Here is an 18,340-nt window from a genome sequence, read left to right on the forward strand (position 1 = left end):
GAAGTGAGATTTTGTCAGGTACATACTAAAATGCAGCATTTGTCCATGAAGTTAGTGCCCCTCTGCTCTGAGTGTTACAAATTTTACATATATAAAGTAAGAAATACTAAAAAGATGTCAGCCTCGGGAAGGGAATTTTACTTGGGTTTTCAGCACAGTACGTAATAAAATTTTCTCTTTTTAGCTTATTTATATCTAAATATAGATAATTTTTTACCATTTACAGCACAATGGTAGAAGCAGATCATCCTGGCAAGCTTTTCATTGGTGGCCTCAATAGAGAAACCAATGAGAAGATGCTTAAAGCAGTATTTGGGAAACATGGTCCCATATCAGAAGGTAACTCTTCAAACCGTGTCTCTGTGTGTGTGTGTGTGTGTGTGTGTGTGTGTGTGTGTGTGTGTGTGTATTTTCACATGTATATTTCAATATGTATGTTTAAAATATGTATGTTATATATATATGTTTTGAAAAAATATATTTTTTCGAAGTTCATTGTATACCTACGTTAAAATGCCTTATGCATTTTAAACTCTTATTTTGTAGTATCCGTTTGATATTTGGAAAATTCTCATAGTAGTAGGTTAAGGTTCTGTGGAAAGGATAACCTACTACTTAGAAAGGAAAATGAGGGAAAGTAAATGTGCTGTGGAGTTCCGAAACAAACTGGAATAAACTAGACTGACTGTAGGGGTGACTGAGTACTGAGAACCATAATAGTGATGTGAAATGCAATTATTTTTTAGTTTGATGTAACCTTTAGATGGTGAGTACCTTGATGAGTCCATTATATGAATGTAAAATGTTTTCATATATTTTAGTTCTTTTGATAAAGGATCGAACCAGCAAATCCAGAGGCTTTGCATTTATTACTTTTGAGAACCCTGCAGATGCTAAGAATGCTGCCAAAGATATGAATGGAAAGGTAAGAGTCCCTTATTACTAATATTCTAACTCTGTTCTTCAATTAACAATATTTCTAGGTCTTTTTAATATTACTAAACTTTTGAAGATAGTAGAATGACATATGAAGCCATCCTCTTTTTTGTGCCATATACGTGCAAGTGTAGTTGGAAGGGTATTGGAATTAACATTCTATAAATTAATATTTGGTAACCTTTTTCTATGTTTGTATTTCGATATGAGTGCAAATAGATTTTAAAAGGTTTTGAAGAGCTTTAAAACTTAAAAGGAACCCTCATGTAAATGAAAGTAATAAGTCAATATTTATTAAATGCTATTAATAACAGATGCACAAGAAGGAAAGACTCTTTCCTTCTTGAAGAATGTATTTTATGAAAATATATTCTTGCAAAAGTGTATTTAAATGAGACCCTTACATTTACGGAAAGGTTAAGTAGTTGAAAATAGAAAATAATATGAGAACATTGAAGTCAGATAACAGAAGAAGTAACTGGCATTCTTGGCTCCGTGCTTGCTTTTTCTCCTAAGGACATTTCTTTCCTGTCACCAGAGTAATTTATGTAACATGAATAGCTAATTACTCATTTCCCCAGTGTGTTTGAGGACTTGTTTTGATTGAACCAATGGTCTCTTGTCCTGTTGAGTCTTAAATCTAGAGATTGTGTGTTTACTTAAGCTTTAAACTTCTATGTAATTATGTTAATTATTGAATTCCTTTACATTGTAGTCAAGAGCATTCCATTCTGTGCTCTTTAGTGTTTTTTGCTTTATAGCATTATCCCAATCATGCCGGGCATGGTGGCTCATGCATGTAATCCCAACACTTTGGGTGGCCAAGGCGGGCAGATCACAAGGTCAGGAGAAAGAAACCATAATGGCCAACATGGTGAAACCCTGTTGCTACTAAAATACAAAAAAAAAAAAAAAAAAAGAAATTAGCTGCATCTGGTTGTGTGTGCCTGTAGTTCCGGCTAGTCAGTAAGCTGAGGCAGGGGAATCGGTTAAACCCAAGGAGGCAGAGGTTGCAGTGAGCCGAGACCACGCCGATGCACTCCAGCCTGGCAACAGAGCAAGAATCCGTCTCAAAACAACAAAAAATAAATAAAATAAATAAATAACGTTATCCCAATCTGTTTTTAGGTCCTGTTAGTCTTCAGGCTATTCCCAAAGTGCTTTTTTAGACTTCTTGAGAATTATCCTTCCCTGTGTATGGCTCATAAATAAAATTTATGCTTCAAAAACCACTTAGATTTCATATTTTCTTCCTCATTGCGTATTGTAGGTATTTTCTACTCGCTGTACTATGTATTAATCTATTGATCGTGAAATTGTATATAGTGCATATTTAAGTCTTGCTAGTTGCTTTTCTTTCTGTTACATCTAGCACACTTCCTGTCACATAGCAGAAAGTACATTTTTATTCACCCTTATAAATTAGTATTTCAAGCTGTGGTAGAAACCGAGAGTTGCTTTTGGTTCATGGCTTTGTGGTAGGTATGGAGATAATTTTGACTTCTGTATAGGAATCTATGATAATTTCTTTTTTCCCTCTAGTTTTCAAGCAAAAGGGCAGATAATTTGTGTAAAGTTTTTGTTCGTTTGTTTGTTTTTTAAGATGGAGACTCGCTGCATGCCCTAGGCTGGATTGCAGTGGGGCCATCTTGGCTTACTGCAACCTTCGCCTCCCGGGTTCAAGCGATTCTCCTGCCTCAGCCTCCCAGTACCAGGGGCTACAGAGGCATGCCACCACGCCCAGCTAATTTTGTACTTTGAGTAGGGATGGGGTTTCACCCTGTTAGCCAGGATGAGCTGTATCTCTTCACCTCATGATCCACCTGCCTCGGCCTCCCAAAGTATTGGGATTACAGGTGTGAGCCACCGCGCCCAGCCAACGTTATTTCTAAATTACTTCATCTCACATATTTTATTGTGTTAAAATAACTATGAATGTTGTATGCACATTAATGTTAAGATGGCCAATAAAGGAGGTTCTTCGAGTTTTCAGAGGGAATTAACAGTTAAGGAATTTTGGCTGACTTCAGAACACTGGGAAGGAAGCAGCCGTGGGCAAATCTGGGGAAAATATTTTGAGCCCAGAAATAACAAAAGAAGTTTCAAGGTAGGAACAACGGGCGATGTGGCTGCAAGGGGTCTTGTTCAGGGATTTAAGTCCTTCCTCCAAATAACAAAAGCCATGTAATTTTAAAATCACATTATTAGCTGAACTGTTTTCAAAAATTGCTGTGGCCTGTAGAAAAGATTACAGTGAAAAATGTTATTATGAAATTAATTAGGATAGTTAAGCATTTCTGAGAAATTACCTGAAGTACTATATTAAGATTCGTTTTTTAGGGGCACGTCTAAGGCAAGGTAAGAAATGAGTAAGGCAAGAAAACTTAATGAGATCAAACAAGGATCACATTTACAGAAACATTTTTAGAGTCAATATAGAATTGTAAATCATATGGGGACATTTTATGTAAGTGTTAGCAAATCCAACAAGAAACAACTCATAATGAGTAATGTGACTAATCACTCTGAAAAAGTAAGCTCATGTTTTTTTTAAATGACACAAGTTTCGTTGGGACATTGCAACTTTCAAATCAGTGATGTGACTACAAAGATGAAGTGGATTATATATTGTAAAAAACAGATGTGCCACATTCTTCCATAGAATGTGTGATGGGTCAATCTTTTTTTTTTATGTTTGAGTTTTTTTTTTTTAATAATGGAGAAGTTTTCAAGGAATTTGAAAAATAGAATTTGTGTTTGGTCCCTTAATGGAAGGCATGTGCTCAGTAACTGTCTCAAATTTGGCATTGCGAAAGATGTGTTCATTTTAGGAGAAAAAAAAGTTTCCTTTTGAGAGAGAATACCTCGAATTGAACTACAGTTGATGTAAAAATGTTTGTAAAATGTGCATACGTTAAATGTGCCAGTGTTATTGATAGTACCCTTAATACTTCTAGTCTTTGGATGGAAAAGCAATAAAAGTAGAACAAGCCAAGAAACCATCTTTTCAAAGTGATGGTAGGCGGAGACCACCAGCTTCTTCGAGAAACAGAAGCCCTTCAGGAAGTCTGAGATCTGCAAGAGGAAGCAGTGGAGGAACAAGAGGGTGGCTTCCCTCACATGAAGGACACCTGGGTAATGTTTTAAAATATAAAGATGGAACCATAGGACTGAAAGAAAATAAGTTTGACGATATCGAAATTTCTCAATTTTTTTATTTCCTGTATGAAGAGAAAATTAGCTTATTGATAATAAGCAAACTTATTTCTAAGTACTAAAGGCGTATTAGAAGAATGATTGAACTAATATCTAACATTTGTTTTAAAATTATAGTAAGTTTGCATTGAAGTAACACACATTTGAAACTGGGTTGTGTTTGTGAATGCTGATTGCCTGTACTCAACCGGTTTTCTGCAGAACCCATTTATATTCATTATACTTTAGAGTTTTCTACTTTAGGGCCCAGAACTTCGTGTCAGTTGTATTATCAAAGTACGATGTAATATTTAAAATTTTCCAACAGGAAAAAGTAACTGAATACTGAAGATTGATTTTGCAGTATTTGTTTTCTTGTGTCTACATGTGGAAACATCTATGCAAATGTATTGCTTTGTAATTTTGATACAGAGAGTTTGTACATTGGCCTGCCATAAAGCATTTTCAATTGAAGAAATGTAGAACTTTAATTTCTGAAAAGAGTGTGTGACTCTGGAAAGTTCTAAAAACCACGGCTTCACAGATATGTATGAATCTTTCTTTGCTGGAGGCTGAGTCACTGAAAATGATATTTATGAGTGATTTACTTAATAGAAATGAGGGGTCCATCTTTACATCCAAAAGAAAAACAAACCATATATTTAAAAAAAAAAGGAAAAAAAAAAAACTGTTGGATGGGCTGGGCGAGGTGGCTCACGCCTGTCACCTCAGCACCTGGGGAGTACAGGGCAGGTGGACCACGAGGTCAGGATTTCCAGACCAGCCTGGCCAACATGGTGAAACCCTGTCTCTCCTAAAGATACAAAAAAATTTGCCTGGGCGTGGTGGCGTGCACCTGTAATCCCAGCTACTCAGGAGGCTGAGGCAGGAGAATCACGGGAACCTGGGAGGCAAAAGCTGCAGTGAGCCAAGGTTATGCCATGGCACTCCAGCCTGCGTGATAGGGCAAGAGTGCATCTGAATAAATAAATAAATAAACCTGTTGGTTAAGTTGTATTATCTATTAACCAACCTTCAAAACTCTAACAATTAACTTGGAGTTTTAATAACCAGACGTGTAATTAATTGGAGATTGTTTTCAAGTTGAAATTGCAGTGTTTGCTCCAGTTTAAGATGCATAGCTTCATGGCTATTTTGTCTCCACTGATCTTGAGGGTGAGGTTCAATTATACTCTGCCACGGACGAGAATGTATATATAAATTCTAACCTGTAACACCACCTGGCAATTGGCATATATCTACATTTTTGTAGATGTAAAAAAATATGTTTATATTACCGAATATGCAATTCTTAAAGACTGTTAAAATTCAGCATAGTCTCATCTGAAAATTAGTGTCTCATAAGGGAATTTTAAGAATTCTATATTGTGTTAACAAATTTTAGAGACAATGTATTTTCCTGATATGTGACTTCTTGGTATTGGAAATATTTGAGTTTCTTTGAATGGAAATTAGTTTATCTTTATGATGTGCTTTGAAAATTTTTCCTCATTACAGAAGGATATAAACAGTCAGTTATCATTTTTCTTTTAATATTTTTATGCCTATTATATTTAGATATTTTAGTGATAGGTTTCTGCCCTGTTCACGCCCCATTTTCCCACATCTCTCCCTCATACCGATATATTATGATACTTGAGTTTCTTTCTAGATTTTCTGAATGAACTTTTATTGCTTGAAGTGTACTAATACCATGTAGGAATGCTAATTTTATTAGTTTAGACAAAATGTGAATTTGTTATAAAATGTAGAAAATATTTGTAAACAACTAAAACTTAGCCATTTAAGAAACAGTGATGTTAGTTAACTAAAAAGATTTTGTTTGAAATTCAGAAGATGGTGGATACACTCCTGATCTCAAGATGAGTTATTCTAGGGGACTCACTCCAGTTAAAAGAGGTCCATCTTCAAGAAGTGGAGGGCCTCCTCCGAAAAAATCTGCTCCTTCTGCTGTGGCAAGAAGCAGTAGTTGGATGGGAAGCCAAGGTAAATGCTACCTGACAGAAAGACCGTAGTTTTTGTATGACTGACAATGAGCCGTTTTACCTGAATGCTTACCTTTAAGTTCATTGAACAAAAGGGAAGTGACACATACGTGAGCATAATTGCTGATTGATAGCTTTTATTATAGTTTCTATCTCACTAGGTACATTTCAGATTTATGTTGAAGAAATACTTGAGCTTCTCATTGCAGATCAAAGAAGTGATTAGAGTGAGGCCAACATTCCTTTTAATCCTGTGTTGGCTAGAAAATTCCCCTTAATTTTTCTAAAAGTTCCTAGCAGTATTCTTTGATGGTAGGCTTCTTGATGTAATTAATTCTTCCATTTCCTAAGTCCCCTGGTGTCCCATTCTAAAAATTGCTTGTTCGGTGACTTTGCCGGGTTGGAGTCTTGCTCTTACTAGGTGAGAGAGCACTATGTGAGATGACGGCTTACCATAGCCTCAAATTTGTGAGATGACGGCTTACTATAGCCTCAAATTCCTGGGCTCAAGCAATTCTGCTGTTTCAGCCTCCCGAGTTTCTGCAACTACAGGCATGCAGCAGCACACCTAGCTACATTTTTTTCCTATGTTTTTGTAGAGAGAGGATCTGACTACATTGTCAAAACTGATGTTAAAGCCCGGGGCTCAAGCGGTCCAGCTGCCTCAGCCTTCCACACTCACTCACAGTGTGAGCCGCTAAGCCTGGCCATCCAGCTTCTGAGACCTCAGTAATGCGTATGTGCAAGGCATACTCACTGCTTGCATGAAGATTCAAAAGAACTACAAGAGCATTTAGCAGACAAGGAGTCATTGGGCTTAAATATGATTTAAAAATAAATTTAAGGCTCGAGAGGTAGACACGTAGGAGTCCAAAATTCTTAAATTAAGTGGATATCACAGAAATGCAGAGTTGTGAAATATAGGTGTATGTAAATCAGTAATTGAGATTGTACCGGGATGTTTAAACATTAACACAAGGTCCTTAGTGTAAGATTTGAAATTATTTGAGGAGAGAATTTAGAACTAAGCAACATGAGGTGAGCAGTAGGGTTGAATGCAAGTAATACTTTTGAGAATTGTAAGACTGCAGACTGAGCAGAAGAAAATAAGACAATAAATAAAAGTTCTTAGCAAGGAAGTTTAAGCAGAGCAAATTAAAATTCTTTCTTAGTCCTCCATCCACATATGGAGGAAGTTAAAAACTGCCATTTTCAATTTTACATTTCATACGTAGAGTATCGGTGAAAGGAGGTATTTATTGGCTTCAGGATACCCAAGCCAACACATTTCCATTGGAAAATTAGCCAGTGAAGGTATCATATGTGAAACACTGACCTCTAAGGAATAGCAAGTGAAGAATATATTAAAGTAGAAACTTTCTATTTTGAAATAGCAACAATGTTGTAATGACCCCTTGCATAGCATTGCTTTCTTTGCAGTAAAAGCAAATCCTGACCATCATTAGAAAATCTTCACTAATACATTTAAATTTGTCAACATTTAAGATAGAGCCAACCAGTTAGAGATAAAGAACTTTTATGTAAACATTTAGCATATAGTCATTTAAAAGGTAGCTGTATTTATGTGTGTGTGAGATGGACAGAATGATATTGGAAAATCCACCTTCTTTGGCTGAGAAAGGACAATGTATGTAAACTTTAAAATCAGTGAAGAGTTTGATGGTTTTACATGTTTTCCCTGTGTCACTCACAGTCATCAGTAATTTACATGAAAAGGAAAATAAGAACTAAGTAGTTATTAACCATTACAAATGAACTTTTACCTAAGCATTAATGTTTGCCTTCAGCTTCATTAGAAGAACTGGCCCTGTGGAAGCCATGGGATTATCCAAAGCCATGAGAAATATTCACAGTGTCATGTCTGTCTAGTAATTTAGGAAACAAAGAATGGAGTCATAGAAGAAATAATTTAAAAAAGTTGTTTGAGAGAAGAGAAAATAGCGTTTCAGATTTGGTGTTCTTTACGTAATGTTCCATCATTTGAATGTTAAAGGTCCCATGTCACAAAGAAGAGAGAATTATGGAGTTCCTCCACGCAGAGGGACAATATCTTCCTGGAGAAATGATCGCATGTCACCAAGATATGATGGTTATGCAACTAACGATGGGTAAAGGAAAAATTAAAAAACACAGTTGATTTTTTTTTTCTGTGGTGATGAAATTCACATAACAAAATTAAATATTATAAGGTGAACAGTTAAGTGGTGTTTAATACGTTCTGTGCCAGGCAACAACTACCTCCATCGACTTCCAGAACATTTTCATTACTCCAAATTAAAACTCCAACTACCAGTTAAGCAGTCCCTCCCAGTTTCTCCTTTTCCTCAGCTGCTAGATAACACCAGTCAGTGTTCTGCCTCTGAACTTAACCTGTTGTGGGTATTTAATGTTAATGTGCTCAAACACTACATGACTTTTTGTATTTGTCTCCTCTCCTTTTGCATGATGTCCTGAAGGTTCATTTACATCATAGCACTTCACTCCTTCCACAAGCTATTAACCCATTATTTTATCTGGGTTGTTTCCACCCGAGTATTTCTACGCACCAATATTTGTTTGAGTATGCCTATTCGGTTCTGGGTGTATATGAGTGGAATTGCATGGTCCTATGATAATGATGTTTGTTTTCTTGAGGAACCACCACATTTCTCCATAGTAGCTGCATCATGTTCCGTTCCAACCTAGCATTGTATCAGCATTCCAATTGATCTACATCCTCTCAAACACTTGTTATTTCCTGCTGTTTGAAGTTTATTGCCATTCCAATGTGTGTTTGAAATATGATATCCCATTTTGGATTTGAAATGCATTTTCTGCACCCATTAACTCATCATGCACTTGTGTCCTAGAACTTAAAGTATAATAAAACAAAAAGAAATGCATTTTCTGCATCACTGAATATGAGTATCTGTCCCATGTGCTTTTTGGGCATTTGCCGATTTTATTTGGGGAAAAACTGTTTAGAAGTTTGGCCTTTTAATTTTTTTAAGTTGTAAGTTAGTCATGTATTGGATACTAGAAGTTGAAAATTTAAAATTTGTTGCTTAAACTTATGCACACAGAAATCATCCAAGTTGCCAAGAAACGAGGGATTATGCTCCACCATCTAGAGGCTATGCATACCGTGATCATGGTCATTCTAATCGGGATGAACATTCCTCTAGAGGATATAGGTACTGTACCTTTTTCTGGAGTTGTCAAATAGATTTCTTAAATTGTTCATTCCAACTAACGTTCTATCAGGGCTCCAATTTATCTACATCCTCTCAAACACTTGTTATTTCCTGCTTTGGAAAATTTATTGCCCTTCCAGTGTGTGTGTGTGAAATATGATATCCCATTCTGGATTTGAAATGCATTTTCTGCACCCATTAATTCATCATGCACATGTACCCTAGAACTTAAAGTATAATAAAAATAAATAAATGCATTTTCTGAATCACTGAATATGAGTATCTGTCCCATGTGCATCTTGGGCATTTGCCCATTTTATTTGGAGAAATATCTATTTAGATGTTTGGCCTTTTAATTTTAAGTTGTAAGTTAGTCATGTATCGGATACTAGAAGTTGAAAATTTAAAATTTGTTGCTTAAACTTATGCATACAGAAATCATCGAAGTTCCCGAGAAACTAGGGATTATGCTCCACCATCTAGAGGCCATGCATACCGTGATTGTGGTCATTCTCGTCGGCATGAAACTGATTCCAGAGGATATAGGTACTGTACCTTTTTCTGGATTTGTCAAATAGATTTCTCAAATTGTTCGTTCCAACTAACATTGTATCAGGGCTCCAATTTACCTACATCCTCTCAAACACTTGTTATTTCCTGCTTTTGAAAATTTATTGCCATTCATCTGTGTGTGTGAAATATGATATCTCATTTTGGATTTGAAATGCATTTTCTGCACCCATTAACTCATCATGCACATGTACCCTAGAACTTAAAGTATAATAAAACAAAAAGAAATGCATTTTCTGAATCACTGAATATCAGTATCTGTCCCTTGTGCTTTTTGGGCATTTGCCTATTTTATTTGGAGAAATATCTATTTAGATGTTTGGCCTTTTAATTTAAAGTTGTAAGTTAGTCATGTATTCGATACTAGAAGATGAAAAGTTAAAATTTGTTGCTTAAACTTATGCACAGAGAAATCATCCAAGTTCCCGAGAAACTAGGGATTATGCTCCACCATCTAGAGGCTAGGCATACTGAGACTATGGTCATTCTATGCAGGATGAACATTCCTCTAGAGGATATAGATACTGTAACATTTTCTGGATTTATCAAATAGATTTCTTATATTGTTCATTCCAAATAACATTGTGTCAGGGCTCCATTTTATCTACATCCTCTCAAACACTTGTTATTTCCTGCTTTTGAAAATTTATTGCCCTTCCAGTGTGTGTGTGTGAAGTGTGGAAGCTCCTTTTTTATTTGAAATGCATTTCCTGCATCATTGATTATCAGTATCTGTTTCACGTGCTTTTTGGGCATTTGGGCATTTTGGGCATTTGGGATCTGTGGGTATTTTATTTAGATGGTTGGCAATTTAACTGTGTTTAAGTTGTAATGTAGTTCTATTTTGGATACTGCAAGTTGACAATTTAACATTCCTTGCTTAAACTTGTGCACGCAGAAATAGTCCAAGTTCCCGAGAAACCAGGGATTATACTCCACCACCTAGAGACTATGCATACCGTGATTATGGTCATTCTAGTTGGGATGAACATTCCTCTAGAGGATATAGGTACTGTCATGTTATCTGGATTTATCAAATGGATTTCTTAAATTGTTCATTCGGAAATTGAAAAGACTTTTTTTTTTCAATTTAGTTATCACGATGGCTACGGTGAGGCCCTTGGTAGAGATCATTCTGAACATCTACGTGGAAGTTCTTATAGAGATGCATTTCAGGGATACAGTAAGGGTCCAGGATGGATTTGTAAATTACAGAATTTTATTTAATAGACCGGATTGTTATTTTAATGAAATTCTAAGGAAATTGTAAAGGACATATGCAACATGTTTAAATATTGAGTATTTTTTTTTGATCATCCCAGAAACATATTTATTCATTTTCATCATTGTGCACAAATAATAAAATAAACAGTGCTTATCTGGTACTCATTATCAGTATAAAGCCTAGGGAATGATACGAAGGTGAGAACTTCAGTTAACGTTAAGAAAATGTGACTGAGCATTTACTTTAGAATTAAGTTTGTTAAGCTGCAAAATACTACTCTTACACTTCTCTTAAATAAAACCTTCTGACTATTGAAGACTTGATTAATATCCTGTCAACAAAGGCGGAGGAAAGCAGATATTTCCAAATAGTACTTTAACTAATTCATGCTTTAATGATAGCAGTAAAAATGTTTAAATGTAGTCCCACATATTATTTTATCAACCCTGCAGGGACCTCTTATGATGCACCATCCGCACGAGGGCCTCGGATGTCTTATGGTGGAAGCACCTGCCATGCATATAGTAATACACGAGATAGATACGGCAGAAGTTGGGAGAGTTACTCAAGGAGCTGTGGTGATTTTCATTATTGTGATCGTGAGCATGTTTGCAGAAAAGACCAAAGGAATCCGCCTTCTCTGGGTAGGGTGCTCCCTGATCCTCGTGAAGCATATGGTAGCTCAAGTTATGTGGCATCTATAGTAGATGGTGGGGAGAGTCGATCTGAAAAAGGAGATTCGAGCAGATATTAAAGCAAGCATTCAAAATAATAGTTATTGCATACCAAACCTTGTTTGCAAATCAAAAATTGAAATGTTATTTCTGCATCGTTACCTGCATATTACTGACAGAAACATGTTGGTTTTGTGGAGAGAGGTAGATACTGACTTCCTCCATGAATTTTTTGAGGTATTCAAAGGAAAAGGAATTGTTTTCAAAGTAATTTCATACTTGTTGATGCTATTTGAAAAGTGTTTAGATGTAATATCTACCTTAAAATTTTCACAATAAAATTTTACATGTACTGCAAGATGCCTGGTGTTTTTGGTTAGCCGCACATGCTTAAAGCAAATTCAATAGGAGAGTAAATTGTGTAGTTTGTTGTACGTTTTCCTTTGTTTCTTTGAACACAGATGCAAAATTAGGGATGTGTTATGTCGCCCTTGCAAGCTGCTCAAGTTTTCTAATTAGGCTGTTTCTCTTTAAAAACTAACAAGGTTAAAATGTTGGAGAAGTCTTCAGAAAGACTACAAAACTGTCTGCCTCACCATAAAATGTTTATTTTTTAGAGGAATAGTACAGGTCAAAGAAATAATTAGATGTATTGATACTAAAGTTTAAGACATCCAGAACATTCTATGTGAAGCATTCTGTGACTGAAGAGGATAACGGTAATGAAAACTTTTTTTTTCACGTAAATCAGAAGTGAACCAGCTAAGTTTCTCAGGTGCATACCATAATGAATTTAAATGTTTGTAGTTTAAATAGTGGAAAGTAAGTGTTTTGTCTTGTGAGGTACCCACGTTAATTTTTTCTTGAATATTTTGCCAATGGATGTTGTAAATAATGGTGTAGTAATATGTTCTTAGAGATAGGAATAATCTAGAGTGGTTGGGATAGTATCACATTTTTTTGAGATGAAGTGTAGCTTTGTCGCCGAAGCTGGGGTGCAGTGGCTCTGTCTTGGCTTATGGCAACCGCTGCCTTCTGGGTCCAAGCTATTCTCCTGCCTCAGCATCCTGAGTAACTGGTATTAGATATGTGTGCAGCACAGCTGGGCCAATTTTTGTATTTTTAGTGCAGACAGCGTTTCACCTTGTTTGCCAGGCTGTTCTTAAAATCCTGATCCACCCTCCTCAGACTCCCGAAGTGCTAAGATCATAGGCATGTGCCTCCACTGTCAGCCTATCGTATTTAATTGATAATATGAATGGAAACACTTTAAACCTCATACTTAGAGGAAAGTGAAGTGTATAAAACATAAACAACAGCATAAAGTTTCCGACGGGATTGCTTAAAGTTTTAAGACATCATTGAATGATAAAAATATTTAGACCGAAATAACTAAATGAATTAATTTTCCTGATTATACAAACTAAAGAAATGAAATACATCAAGTTCCAGAAGTTTTGCAGTCCATAATTCTTACAATTGACAGACTAATCTGCAAGGAGGAAGTATGTTCTTGAAAAATTTTGACACAATCATCAATTTTTATAGGGTAAGTTTACAAATAATTTTAAAGGGAGAAGTTACCAACTTTGATTTTCAAGTGAGTTATTCGTGTTATGAAGTGTTTTCATTCACCTGTAGCATTGTGAGGATGAAGTGAAAAGATAAATCCCCCGAGTCTTGTGTATCTTACTGTCCATGTGTGATGGCTCAGGTCTCTAATTCTAACACTTGGGGAGGCCGAGGCTTGCAGAGCACTTTAGGACAGGAGTTGAAGACCAGGCTGGCCAACACCATGAAACCCCATCTCTACCAAAAATACAAAAATTAGCCGGGCATGGTGGTGCCTGCCTGTAGTACGTTGCAGTTAATTGGGAGGCTCAGGCAGGACAATGGTTTGAACTTGGGAGCCTGATGCTGCGGTGAGCCGATATTGCACCATGCACTCTAGCCTGGGTGACACAGTGCGACTCCAACACAAAAATAATTATGTCAATCAACAAATATATCAATAATAAATAGGGTATCCTTCAGTTCAAGCAGTTATCGATTCTTTTTTCTTTTTTAGAGACAAGGTCTCACACTGTTGTCCAGCCTAGACTGCAGTGGCACCATCATGGCTCACTGCAGCCTTGAACACGGGGTTCAAATGTGCAAGCCTTCCATTTCAGCCTCCCAAGTAGCTGGAATTACGGACACACACCAACCACCATGCCCAGCTTTTGTGTTTGTGTGTGTGTGGTAGGGACAATGCTTTGGATATGTTGTTCAGGCTGGTCTCAAATTCCCAGACCGAAATGATCCTCCTTTCCTGGCTTCCCAAAGTGTTGTGATTATAGCAGTGAGCCACTGAGTCTGGCATATCTTTTCTTATTATGAGCGACATTCCACCTCACTGAGTCTGGCGTATCTTTTCTTGGTATCAGCGACATTTCACCTTTGCTCTTTTAATTATTTTGAGATGTACAATAAATCATTATTAGGTGTAGTCATCCTGTGCCACTGAACACTAGATATGATTCCTTCTAAGCAAGTATAATTTAACCCACCCCCATCCCCTCTTTGATCCCTCCCTTACCAGTTCACATTACTTGTATCAAAATATCACATGTATGCCAAAAGTATTTACAACTGTTAGGTACAAATTTTCATTCCCTTCCTCCTTCCCTCCCTTCCTTTCTTCCTTCCTGTCTTTCTTTCTTTTTGTCTCTGTATCTTTCTCTCTCACTGATTTATTTTTTTTTTCAGACAGAATCCTGACCTGTCACCTAGGCTGGAGTGCAGTGGCGTGATCTCAGCTCACTGCTCCCTCCTTATCACGGGTTCAAGCAATCGTCCAGTCACACCCTCCTAAGCAGCTGCGACTGCAATCATATGACACCAATCCTGGCAAATTCTTTGTATTTTCAGTAGAGACCAGGTTTCACAATATTTGCTCAGGCTGGTCTTGAATTCCTTTCCTTTAGTGATCCACCCACATCAGCCTCTCAAAATGCTGGGATCCAGGCATGAGCCACAGTGCCCACCCAGCTGTATGCATTTCTCTCTCCCGTGATCTCTCCTATTTTATTATTTTATTCTCTTTTTATTTCTGAGACAGCGTCTCGCTCTGCTGCCCAGGCTGGAGCACAGTGGTGTGATCTCACTTTACTGCAAACTCCATCACCAGGGTTCAATGGATTCTCCTGCATCAGCCTTCCAAGTAGCTGGGATAACATCCATGGGCCACCAAGCTTGGCTAGCTTTGGTACGATACTAGACGTGGCATCTTGTCATGTCTAATTGCGTATCTGTTTTAAAGCTGGATTGATCAGCAATATTGACTTCCTGGAATGTTTTATGTTTACAAAACAGTTATAGTACTACTATTTAGCCTCCTCAGATAAAATATGGTAACACACAAAACATACACACACAGACAAAGACACAGTCAGTGATCAAAAAAATCAGGGTAGGCCACGACCTAAATGAAAGGTGAGCTGCTGCAGTTGCCTAGAATTAAACCAGACCAGAGTTGACCCATACCAGTCTGAGAGATGTGAACAGAGGCTTTCAAACAACTCTATCAGATACATGTTAGATTATTCTCCAGCCATAGCGAAGGGACATTAAAGATCTGTTGTGCTTAGAAGAGTCTGGATGATTTGACTTTTCCAGGGTATTAGCATTCATGATGTTGGCCTTTACAGCTCTCTGCAATGAAGTCAGTAGACAACTCAGTTTTTCTAGGAGTCTGAAGTGCTTTTCAGAATTATCTAAAACTTAGTGGCTTAAAACCATAATTATAATTTCCTAACGGTCAGTCTCTGCAATCGCCCTCAGTCTCTCAGCCAAATGAATGTGGTTCAGGGGCACTCAGGAGGATGCAATCTAGTGATGGCCAAAGATGGGGACATTGGCGGGTGTCTTCTCATCTCCCTGGTGCCATGGCTAGCGTGACTCAAATAGCAGGGGCTGGACTGCTGAGATGCTCAGACACCTTGTTCTGTTTCTTTGAGTCTCTCCATTGGATGTTCCTTCGGCATAGTGTTATCAGGGTGTTAGACTGCGTGATGTACTGGTCGGGGGCTCCTAAGGGGTTTGTCCCCATGAGAGCAGGAGACTTAGGCAGAGTACTGTGTTCAGCTCCATCAGGAATATTTTCAAATGGGTTTGAGAAGAATTTCAAAGTGTGTTTTAGACCACTACAGTGGCCATGCCTAATAATTCCTTATTTTTACAAGTGCTGGATGGGTTTTTCCCAAAATAATGCTTTTTGGGGGTTGTGGGGTGGTGGAGACAAAGCTTTGGTCTCGTGACCCAGGCCGTAGTGCAGTGGCGTGATCTTGGCTCACTGCAACCACCGCCTCTTGGGTTCAACCGATTCTCCTGCCTCAGCCTCCCAAATAGCTAGGATTACAGGAACCTGCCACCATGCCCAGCTAATTTTCGAATATTTATTAGAGATGGGGTTTCACCATGTTGACCAGGCTGGTCTTGAACTTCTGACGTCTGGTAATCCACCAGCCTTGGCCTCCCAAAGTGTGGGGATTACAGGCGTGAACCACCCCGTCCGGCCTTCAAATTATATTTTCCTACCCACTCACTTCCACAATTTTTTGGACCTATCTGCATGTTCTCCTCGGAGGCGGGGGGATGGAAACAGTATCAGAGTTCTTGAAAAATTTATGAAAGAGAGAATGACAATACTATACAAGGCTTAACCTATTCACAATACTGTATTTACTGAATAAAAAGATTACTTTTAAAATTGTACTATTGACTAAATAAATAAAATACATTCTTTCAATCACTCTAAAATATGTGTACATGAAGAGAGTAGAAGAAGGGTTCTAATACATAAAGAAATACATGAGGCTGGGCATGGTGGCTCACGCTGTAAGCCTAGCAGTTTGGCAGGCAAAAGTGGGTGGATCACTTGAGGTGAGGAGTGGGAGACCAGCCTGGCAAATATGGTGAAACCCAGTCTTGACTAAAAATACAAAAATTAGCTGCACATGGTGGCATGCACCAGTAATCCCAACTCCTCAGAAGGCCGAGGCAGGGGAATTGCTTGAAGCTGGGAGGCGGAGGTTGAGGTTGAGCCAAGATCCTGCCACTTCACTCCAGCCTGGGTGACAGAGCAATACTCCTCAAAACACACACAGACACCCCAAAACAACTAAATAATGCAAATAAAAATTTTGTACTCACAGTTCAACTCGCATATCTAACAGAAAACAGAAAGTACATTAAAACGAAGTTTCCACAAAAGGCAAATAAAACAAATGAATCACCTTGCATATAAAATTAAAATAATAAACTGAAGAGAACAATACGGAAAAAAATTCAAAATTTACAAGTAAGTACTCTAAAAGAAGCTGAAAGTCACTCAAAACTTTTCTGGATTCCATGTCTCTGCAGTGCAAACATGATCATAAAATTTGCTGTGGGCAGAACCATCAAAATGTATCTTACAACTCAATAAACACTTCAAGTCTCACATGAGAATTGTAAAGGAAAAGGGACGCGTCTGCTGTATTTCTACACAAATCTGAACAAACACTATTTCTTTGTGCACATTGTTTCACTACTCCAAGAAAATAACTTCCATATTAATATGAGGGGATGTGAGAAAGCAGGTCTGCATCATGATAAGTAACACTGGGTGTCCACACCACTACTCAGGTGGGCCTTAATTCCCAGCCAGCTTCCCTCCCTGGACACACAATGAAGGGCTCATCCATTTTGCAATCTCTTCACATTTCCTCCCCTGTGAGCCCAGTGTGGTTCTCCAGATTCCCTGTGTAGCGGCCTCTCTTGTCTGGTGGGGCAGGGTGGGGCAGGGAAGTGTGAGTGATGATGGCAGAGGGCAGAAAGCATCTCAGGGAAGCCTGGGATCATTGTAACAAAAAATGATGGGCGTGGGACAGCCCATCAGGGAGGACGTAGAGAGGGGCCTTGGGAGGATATCTGCGTGGAGGGTGAGAGGGCCCTGGTTGAGCCCAAACTGAGCCCCAAGTGGTAGCCGGCCTCAGGCCTCAGCCGGTGAGGGATGATGAGACAGCCACCACTTGAGCCTTGCTTCTCACCCACTGACCTTAGACACTTATTCCTCTTAGGCGGCTTAAGGTGCCCCAATCCTAAAATGTGGGTGTTACAGTTCTTTGATGGCCATTTCTCCGCCAGCCCATGGATGGCGTGGGATTGCTCACTGCAGTCACCTCCCTGAGGCTTGGATTCTCCATGTGGGGCACAACTCCAGGAATCAACCGCCTCTCAGTCCCCAGCCCTAGACTGCTCACCTGGCCTCCTCTCTGTTCACGCTCTAATGGCCTCCCTCCCTGGAGAAGTACTGCAGGGGATTGAGCTACAGGCTCTGGCTGATGATCTAGGGGACTGCAGAAGTGGGTATAGGTTAGTTCAGGTCATGGCTCAAAGCCAGTTCCCCAGAGGCCAAGGAATGACCAGCAAGATCCTTTCCCATGATGCCCTACCTGGCGCTCACCTCAGCAATCCTGCCAGAACCTGGGCAGTCATGCTCAGCCAACCAGCTGAAGA

General features: G+C 38.4%; 1 protein-coding gene across 2 annotated transcripts; it reads left to right on the forward strand.

Moving 5' to 3' along the window:
- Positions 1-230: 230 nt before the first annotated feature.
- LOC129395724 (RNA-binding motif protein, Y chromosome, family 1 member F/J-like) lies at positions 231-11,880 on the forward strand. Of its 2 annotated transcripts, none has more exons than XM_055107138.1 (10): positions 231-339; positions 822-925; positions 3,894-4,071; positions 5,986-6,138; positions 8,152-8,266; positions 9,221-9,331; positions 9,767-9,877; positions 10,800-10,910; positions 10,996-11,084; positions 11,579-11,880. In XM_055107138.1, exons 1-10 carry the CDS (start codon positions 231-233, stop codon positions 11,878-11,880), a joined length of 1,383 nt encoding a protein of 460 aa, XP_054963113.1. The 2 variants fall into 2 exon arrangements, with proteins under 2 accessions (XP_054963113.1, XP_054963114.1); XM_055107139.1 differs by having other exon boundaries at positions 289-339; positions 836-925.
- Positions 11,881-18,340: the final 6,460 nt, after the last annotated feature.

Source organism: Pan paniscus, chromosome Y (genome assembly GCF_029289425.2).
Source record: "Pan paniscus chromosome Y, NHGRI_mPanPan1-v2.0_pri, whole genome shotgun sequence".
Classification (NCBI taxonomy): Eukaryota; Metazoa; Chordata; class Mammalia; order Primates; family Hominidae; genus Pan; species Pan paniscus.